The following is a 9,815-nucleotide window of genomic DNA, read 5'->3' as shown; positions in this document are numbered from 1 at the left end:
AGTCTGGAGGCGACCCTGGTAGATCAGAGCCAGAGGATAGTTGGGTTGGGCTGCTGCTACTGCAATCATCAGTTGGTCATGCTGTAACAAAGATCAATGCCTCCCCATAGTGGAGTTTGTTTTCTGATTTCCCCCCCCCCTTAGGTTTACGAAATTCAAGTTAGCAGGATTAACAGGGAATTAGGAACCATGCAGCACTGTTGATGTGCCTCCATGTTTTAGCCTGGGCCAATTGCCTCAGTGCCCTCTCTTTAAAAGGGCCTGTGTGGGGTTGTTAAATGACAACCTAAGAATGCAAAAGGGAGGGGGTATGTCACAAGATTTTGTAAAGTGCAGTGTCTGGGATTTGGGAAAGTAAACCCAAAGCTCCTCTTGAGGGCCGACACCAAAGGGTGGCCAGGTCGGGCCTTGACCGAGGGCCCCTGAAGGGCCACTCTTTAGGATGTAGGGGTAGCACTCCCCTTCCACAATCCTTGGTAGGGTTGACTCCCAACCCTGCCGCAGATCACAGAGATGGAGCTCCCAGGGGGGCCCCAGACCGTGCCGGCCCATGGCGCCTGCAGCGCCCGCCGCGCCCGCCCTCTCCACCTGCCTCTCCTCCCTTTCTGTGAATGCCCTGTGCACTGTGTGTGCAGCTGCCATCAACCAAGATGGCAGCAGAGGCTTCTCTAAGGGGTTGATGCCCCTCCTGCCATCTTGATTGATGGCAGATATGTGCACGCATGCAGCGTAGCGCGCATGTGTGCCATCGACAAAGATGGTGGTGGGGGAATCAGCCCCTTGGAGAAGCCTCCGCTGCCATCTTGGTTGATGGCAGCGTCATAGAAGAGGTAGGTGGAGTTGTCCTGCATGGTCTGTAGGGGGGTCTGGGAGCAGGGGGGCTAGGGCAGGCTGGCACCCAAGGGCCCAGTCACGCCTGGAGCTGGCCTTGCTCCTCTTTATAATTAATTTTAGAGCTGGGCTGAATAGAAGGGTTCTTGGCAGGAAGTCTCAAATTCCTCAAGCAGTGGGACAGCCTTGCTGGTCTCCCCTCTGATGTTTGGGCTCCCAGCAGCACTAGGCTAGCATGGCAGGTGGTGGTGATTACATATTATTTGCTTAATACATAAAATGTCTTGAAGCAGCTTATAATTGTAAAAACAAAACATACACATACAAGAATTTAAAACTAACATCAAATAAATAAGCCAGCTATACTAAAACTCTTCATTCTGCAATATTATAAAAGGGACAAATCCTATTCCACCAGCTAAGCATCAAAAGAGGCAGTGTTGTCATACCATATGATCCCAATCAAGAACCGAATGCCTCGGTAAAAAGGAATGTCTTTGCCTGAAACTCAGTCATTGATAATGACAGTGCCAGGTGTACCTCCTTGGGGAGAACATTCCATAGGTGGGGAGTCGCTACTGCAAAGGCCTGTTCACATGTTGTCACCCTCCACACCTCTTCTGGAGGGGGCACATGAAGAAGGGTCTCAGATGACAAATGCAGGGAGTAGGTAGGTTAATGTGGGAAGAAGTGGTTCCTAAGGTCTTGAGCTCTATAAGGCTTTATTGGTCAAAACCAACAGTTTTAAATGAGCCCAGGAACTAATTGGCAGCCAATGTAGTTGGGCCAGAATTGATGTTATATGTTTAGACCTCCTGGTCCCAGTCAACAATCTGCTTGCTGAATTCTGCATTAGCTGCAGTTTCTAAACAGCCTTTAGAGGCAGCCCTGTGTATCACAAGGGAATAATTTAGCCTTTAGGACATCAGAGTGTAGACAACAGAAGTTAAGCTGAGACAGCAACTTAAGCTGATGGAAGGCAGTCCATGCCACCAAGGCTACTTGTGCCTCCAGCAACAGTAGTGGATCTAGAAGAACCCCCAAATTGTGTACCTACTCCTTTAAGTCTAAGGAACTACCCACAATGCCTCAGTCTTATCTAGAGCGAGTTTCAGTTGATTGTTTTTTTTTTTTTTTAAATGTTTTTTAACCTTTTTTTTAAAGGTCTCTTCAAAGCTTTTTAAAAAAATGTTTTTAAAGTTGCTTTCTTTTAATGTATTTTAAAGTCTGTTTTTATGATGTTTTAGTGTTTTTAGTGCTTTTGTTTGCCGCTCTGGGCTCCTGCTGGGAGGAAGTGCAGGATATAAATCAAATAATAAATAAATTCTATCTATTACCAAGGCCAGCCACCAGACTAACACACCTATTGTCACACCTGCAGATATAAAGGAGAATTATTGATGGTGATGCACTCCAAACACCCAGATAACCCCACTCAGCAGTTTCACGTCCACATTAAACAGCATGGGGAATAAAATTGACCCCTAAGGTACCCCATACTGGAGGATCAGTGGAGCCGAACAACATCCCTCAAGCACCACCCTCTAGAGACAGCCATCCAAGGCGGACTGAAACCTCTGCAAAGCAATATCACCCACTCCCGGACAACTGCTTCAGAAGGATAAAATGGTTGATGGTATCGAAAGCTGCTAAGAGCTCAAGGAGAATCAACATAATTGTGCACGCCCCATCTCTCTTCTGACAAAGTTCATCATACAGGTCAACCAAGGCCATTTCCGTGCCAAAATCTAGACCCCGTTTGAAATGGATCTAGAAAATCAATCTTGTCTAAGAGAGTCTGGATCTCATATGGAATTATAGGAGTTGTAGTCAGTCCAAAACATCAAGAAGGCACCAGGTTGGGGAAGGCTGGTCTAGGGTATGTCTGGAGTTTCAACCTGATTGGTGGCAGCTTATTTTATTTCTTTTTTTGAGGGGGGGGAACAGTTATACAGAAAGAGGGTCTGCCACTAGAAAAAGTCTCACCACCCACCTCACCCCAAATCTGTTACATGGGTGCCAATGAGAATTCATAGGGTCTCATAATGCAGTGGTCTTTCACACCATCTTTTAGCAAGGAGTTCCACGGTTTAGTTTTGCATTATGCAAAATAACTTTTTCTTGCATCCCCAGCTTGCTATGGTTAATCGTTTCCCTTCTCGTGTAATAGGATAACTCAGTAGCTCTGGCAAAACATGGAGACTTATAAAGTCTTGCAAATCAAGGCTGCTCAATTTTTTTATGACAGATTTGTCATCAAATATTTGGCAGGTTATTGAGTCGACATCAGAGTTTCACTGTAGGTAACAATGTGTGGAAAAGCAAATATTAACATCGAACACTGACTCTTCCTTTTGTGTCTCACCTGCTGTGCCATAACTAGAAAGTACTTTTTTGTGTTGACAGAAGCTTCTTGGTATGACTCAAGATCTACCAGTTGAGAAATGTCTGCTAGCCTGCAGGTTTTGTAAAAGAATGCAGCAATGGTTCAGGTGTCTAATCAGAGCTAAATATTCAGTCTCAGTACCTCTTTTCAATATTGTTTTTTAAAAATCATGTATTGATGTTGCTGGGACCATGGTTTGATGTTATTTTAAATATGTTTTTAAAAAGATGTTTGTACAAATGCTTTATCATTTAAAAAAAGTACAAATGCTTTATCATTTGTTTACTGCCCTAGACTCCCTTTGGGAGGAAGGGTGGGGTAATGTTTGTTTTATTTATTTAACAGAAATTATATACCTCTTGAATGTAAAAACCTCTAATAGTAATAACAATAATACAGTAATTATCTGCTGCTTGTCCTACAGAACTAGGATCAGGTGATGAAAGGTGTAGCTTCCTAGGGAGCTGTTGTGTTTCAGCTTTCCTTCTTGAGGATGAGATACTGTAACTCTCTAGGCTCCATTCTACAATTAATTCAGTTCTTTTCCCCTTTCCCTTCCTCATTTTGCAATAACTCACCAAAATGTTCCCACATGCTGTGACTAATGGCATCATGGAGAATGTCAACAGGTGAATGAGATACTTCTGCACCCATGGTAACAACTTCTAGAGACTGCCTGTTTTGTAGTAGAAGCAGCAAAAAGTGTTGCAGCACCTTAAAGACTGATACGTTGATTATGGCCCAAGTCCATAAGAGCTTATACGTGTGTTGGTCTTGAAAATCCCTCAAGGCTCTTTGTTGTTATTTTCTGTCCTACCCGTGCTCCAAATGACAGTAGCACTGGGGGAAAGGTCCCACACTAGCCATAGTCATCAACCCAAGGAAGCCAAGCGGACTAAGGGGTCGTCATTCAAGACATAAATCTGCATTAGGCCTCTGTGGTAAGATATCAGCATTATTCTGGTAGGGATCCTGAACTTTTCTCAACTGCATGCTGGCAGAAAGTCCACAGGACAAAGCAGAGGACGCAGTTCTTAAGTGCAGACACAGGTACAGATAAGAGAGAGAGATCAATGTGATCTCTCGCTCTCTCGGCCAGGATTATTACACTTTTAACAAGTGCCTGACAGGCAAAAATTCCATGGCCACAGGTTTTCTTTGTATGAAGATGCAGTGATGGGGATTTTATCAGCTGACCTTCTGCCTGCCCCGGGGGAGAGGGGGAAAGATGTCAGCTCTACAGTGTGTCTCCATTCCACTCCAGCCTGGCTGGAAAACTACCCCAACATAAACAACAATAATAATTATAAATTTCCCAAACACAAAACCAAGTCATTCTCTGGATAAGTGAACATTAAAAAGAGCCCTACTGGTTCAGGTGGAAGACCCGTCTAGTCCAGGATCCTGTTCTCACAGTGGCCAACCAAATGATTCTAGAGAGCCCACAAGCGTGAGTGCAACAACACTCTCCTCACATGTGATTCCCAGCAACTGACACTCCGAGGCATGCTGCTTCCAACAGTGTGTTCCTCTCGACATCACCACCTCATCCGCATCTCATCCGCACACTGACAGCTACCTTGAAGGTTCTGGCTCTCAACATCCTGCCTGGCAACCTATATTTCACTTTCAGGACCTCCTGACTACATTTTCCCATGCCTTTGGTGCCCACAGGCACCATGACCACTGACTGCTTCCTAGCGCTATCTACCAGGCTATCTAGATGACAGGCAACATCTGCAACCTTTTCACCAGGAAGGCAATTCACTCTGCAGTCCGTGTGCCCATCACACAGCCAGCTATCTATGTTCGGAATTGTCAAATTACCCACTACCAGGATCTCCCCTCTCCCCACCAAAAAGAACCAGAAATATCTTCCTAAGGAATGTGTCCTCCCAAGGCAGGGGTGGGGAACCTTTTTCAGCCCAAGGGCTGCATTCCCTTTTGGATGCCGTGCCTTAGGCCAGTGGTGGGTGGGGCAAGAAATTGAAAAATTATATTCCTACCCTAGGCTAATTCTCTCTCTCTCTCTCTCTCCAGTCAAACAAGAGACATTATCAGATTCCAGACAGACAAAATGTACTCAGGGTACTAGTGGGACTAGTAAGGGCCTGATCAAGAAGCCTGGAGGGCCGCATTTGGCCCCAGGCCTGAGGTTCCCCACCCAGTTCTAAGGAATCATTTCCCTTTTTCTCAAAGTGCTGTCCTTCTTCCCTGTTTAATAAGGTGTTAAATAACACCTGGGAAGGGTGCTATTTAAATAAAAACAACACCCTGTTTTGTTATGCATTGGAGGCATGACCAAAAATTAAGAACAATTTAAGGAAGTCACAAAAAAGTTTCAGTCTTGGGAGAAGGAAAGAGCCTGGAGCCACAGCTGATGTAAAAGTCTTGCAGAAAGAAAAGTCAAATTTTAGGTCACCCTGTTGATGTCTTTTTGATGCGAACTGTCTGTCAGTGAGTGCTTCTTTCTCATGCTCTAAAGCTCAAGTCTTCCTCCTGCCCACCTTTCAGATGCTCTGGGTCCAGCCTTCCCTCAGATGCTTGATTCATTCAGGAAGCCACTTTCATACAAGACATGCACACACCTAGTATGGATTTGAGCATCTTTCCCACTGTGTGTGCCATGTGTGAATATCATTATCGCTTGGGAGACAACAGAACAGAAACTGGCTGCACATTCCAGTTCATGAAGGTTTAACATTTGTGTTGCAGCCTTGTTTAAGTACAAATTGATTTAAGCTGAACACATGAAAATGCCTGAAGATTTTGTGTGTGTGCATTATTTCTCATTGAATAGTGTGGTATTTGCGGTCCACTCAGCTGTACTCCCAAGTGGCCACCAGAGGGCAGACACTTTCCCTGGTTTCTCTCCCTCCCTCCCTCTCTGCTTACTTATCTCTCCCCAATTCCAAACCCTGCTCAGCTGAGCTTTGACAGTTGCTTGCTGCAGCCCCTAAATGCTGGATTTTCTGCCCGTCAAATTCCGCCACAGACCAGGAGGAATCTTGTAGGATTTGTTCATTCCTTGCCACCAGCCCAGAGCTGGCAACTGCTGAGAAGGGCATCAAGGAGCCATAGGTTGAAAAACTGCTTGGAAGGCACATCAGAAAGTTAGTGCCAAGAAAAGGTGGTGCTCTGGCCAGGGATAGGGATGCACCCTGAATCACTGAAGATGTCATGGGGAGCCCTTGTCCTGTTCTGGCTACTACAGGAAGAGGCTGTGGGATCAGCAGCAGAGAGGAAAGCAGCAGGTACCATTCACACCTTCAGTGGCACCACCACCACCCCTCGTGTGACACAAGCGAGCGTGCAAAGTGTGAACAGGAGTGGATGGATGCCAGGATGTGTCTGACAGCATGTGTGTGTGTGTGCATGCACGGGGGAGTGTAGCTGTCAGTGGAACAGGCATAGGCATGTTCGAACAGCACAAAAGGTGCTGTGAGAATGAAAGGGAGGTGATTGTGATAGGGAACAAATGTGTGAAGGTGCATAGACAGGTGTGCCTTTTGAAGTGCATAGAAGGATCAAATGTGATAAGCCCACATGTGGAAGGTGGTGGGAATAAAATGCAAGGGCCAGTGTATTAACATTCATGAGCACAATGGATGTGAAAGTGTTGGGTGGGCATGAAAAAAGCACGTAATTTGGTGTGTGCAGAAGTGGAGCCCAATTAACTGGGTGTGTGAATAGAAAGGGCTGGAGAAAGTACCTGTAATTAAGGCACCATATATGAATTCCTGTGAAAATGATCAATATAAGTATATTAAAGTCCCTCATCCATGTAAAAATGCATGTGTCGTACATTCAGGAATGAGTGCTTGTTGTAGCAGTGAGTGTGAACGAGTGGGAGCCTGTGCTAGTATCTCTGGCTGGATGTGCGATTGGGCATGGCTCTGCACAACAATTCTGTGCATATGGTGCTAATTGTAAACAAATCTGGCTGTTTACTTGTGCACATAGCCTTGACTTGTGCCCAGGTGGCACTGTAGATATTGAAGTGTCTATGTGCTTGTGTACTATTTTTGTAAATGGTTCAACATAGCTTGCCAGGTTCGACTGATTTTGTAAAGATTTACTGTTCTTCAGGTTGTGATGGATTGCACTGGGGACATGTGTTGAAGTATTCACAAGTCCAGTGTGGCATGCTAAAATCCACTGCAGGAGTCCACTATGATTGACTTTACCAAGTGATTCACCACCCTTTCAAATAAGCTTATGGCAGTGAGAGTTCATTCAAAGTAAAGTACATACCTTGATCTGTGGAACAGCTTTGTAAGCTCACTCATTGTGCTCATATGTACAATCTTTCTCCCAGGATACAAACTGGGAGAAAACGCTTCTGCATATTTGGTGTAAAAGCTGGCTGTGCACTACACTGATTGGCTGGGGGCTTATGACAACACAAACCCACCTCTCTGGGATCAGTACATATTAGATCCAAGCAGAGATTGTTGCTGTTGTTATGTGCCTCCAAGTCTTCTACGACTTATGGCGACCCTATGAATCAGTGACCTCCAAGAGCATCTGTCATGAACCACCCTGTTCAGATCTTGTAAGTTCAGGTCTGTGGCTTCTTTTATGCAATCAGTCCATCTCTTGTTTGGCCTTCCTCTTTTTCTACTCCCTTCTGTTTTCCCCAGCATTATTATCTTTTCTAATGAATCATGTCTTCTCATTATGTGTCCAAAGTATGATAACCTCAGTTTCATCATTTTAGCTTCTAGTTCTGGTTTAATTTGTTCTAACACCCAATTATTTGTGTTTTTCGCAGTCCATGGTATCCGCAAAGCTCTTCTCCAACACCACATTTCAATGAGTTGATTTTTCTCTTATCCACTTTTTTCATTGTCCAATTTTCACATTCACAAAAATTTGTTTAAAGACGGACAGCCCACCTGGTACACTGACAAGTACTTCTGTTCAAAGCATTGCAGTGCAACTCCTTTTTAAGTATGTGTGTATGCATCCTGATGTACGCCAGGGTGTCTTGTGCTTATGTATAACAGAGAAGAGAATATACAAGCCTGTGTGTTGGAGTACTTCCTATGTATGTCTGTGTATTTGTGTAGGCATAGTGAGTTTATGCAAGTATACAGGTGCATTATGTGTGACTGTGATGGTACACCATCATCTCCATCTATGTGGCATTTTGGATTGATGTTTCAAAATTGCACAGCTAAATTCACTGTGGGTGGTGAGAAACTGCAGCCTGAGCTTATTATGAATCACTCAAATGAATGGTGCATTACAGGCACAGTTTGAGCTTGGGTTGGAGACAAAGTGGCTGGCCACACATACCAAGGGTCTTGTTGACTGCCCTGGGGTTCTTGCATAATTAGGAGTATGCACCAGTTTTCCCTCTGTGTGTGTGTGAGAGAGAAAGCCAAAGTGCAGAGGCATCTAAGCAACTGGGCACATTTCAGCAGGTGTGAATGGGGACCATTTTCTCTGTTCCTTCGCACATGAAGCACAATTCTGGCATGTTTGTGTAACAATAGGGATTATGCATCAGGGGTCTTCTGTCTGTATGTGTGGCAGTTAATATTTTGCATTGTGCACATGGCAACAAGTGTGAATTCACTGCCTCAAGATGTGCTGACAGCCATGGACGCAGATGACTTTAAAATGGAATTCTAGGAGAGAACAGTCTATCAATGGATTTTATTTCTTACATTTTGATCTGCTGGTTTAATCTGCAGTTTCTGGGTTTTTTTAATGGCTGGTTTTGTTCTTTTATTGTGAGAGTGCAATTGGGCTAAACATTCAGGATAGTGAAATGGGACCTTCAAGGTCCAGAGACAGTATTCCACTGAACACCAGTTACTTCCAGAAGTATCTGAGTGGTCAGTATCGGAAATGGAATGCTAGACTACATGGGCTCTTGGAGTGATCCAGCAAGGCTCGTCTTGCACTCTCAAACTGTGTGATCTTTTGTGGATACCATGAACTGTGCCCTCATAAGAACTGAGCAGAAAGGTGTGAACTTCCACCGTAACTTTGACAATTTACAGTTTGGAGAAAAGTTACTCAAATTTTGGAGCAAAACCTCAAAAGAATCTCATGGCACCTTGAAGACTAACAGATTCATTGTGGCATATGCTTTTGTGGGCTAGAGCCCATTTAATAAGATGGATGTCGTGCTACGTATGTGTGAGCAGTGGAGCCAAAAGCCTGGAAAAGTTTGTGATCTATCGTATGCAGAACCAAAATATATTACACATATTTAATATAAGAACATATTGTATATAATATATTAGAACAGACCAAGCAGTTCACAACAGCCACTGATTATAATACTGTATCTTTAGCTACTCTATGTTATGCTAGTTTCACACCACTAAGAGGAAAGAAGCCCACAGTTCTAATTAAGGCTGAATTGAACTGAATTGAATTTGCTGTTAAATTCTATCTCAGGCACTTTACACTAGAGTCTTTTCAACTTTTTATTGTTGAAGCCTGACAGCTTTGAGATCAGCCGCAGAATGTCCTGATAGGCTGAAATGCTCTCCCATTGGTTCATGAGTGTTACCATTTTTGGAAGAGATCTGTGTCTGTTTATTCACATATACTGTAGACCAATCTGTTTGTCCTAAAT

At 44.1% G+C, this 9,815-nt stretch overlaps 1 protein-coding gene across 2 annotated transcripts in view; it reads left to right on the top strand.

The window, feature by feature from the left end:
- The first annotated feature begins 6,147 nt into the window (after positions 1 to 6,147).
- Positions 6,148 to 9,815, top strand: part of PLXDC1 (plexin domain containing 1) — a 69,392-nt gene continuing 65,724 nt past the window's right edge. For both annotated transcript variants that reach the window (XM_061589906.1, XM_061589905.1), the window contains exon 1: positions 6,148 to 6,471. In XM_061589906.1, coding sequence (XP_061445890.1) covers positions 6,372 to 6,471 — 100 coding nt within the window. In that variant the 5' untranslated portion in view covers positions 6,148 to 6,371. The remainder of the gene's footprint in view (positions 6,472 to 9,815) is intronic.

The sequence above is a fragment of the Rhineura floridana genome, chromosome 11 (genome assembly GCF_030035675.1).
Source record: "Rhineura floridana isolate rRhiFlo1 chromosome 11, rRhiFlo1.hap2, whole genome shotgun sequence".
NCBI lineage: Eukaryota > Metazoa > Chordata > Lepidosauria > Squamata > Rhineuridae > Rhineura > Rhineura floridana.
Note: the sequence above shows the minus strand (reverse complement) of the source record. Positions and strands in the feature narration are given on the sequence as shown.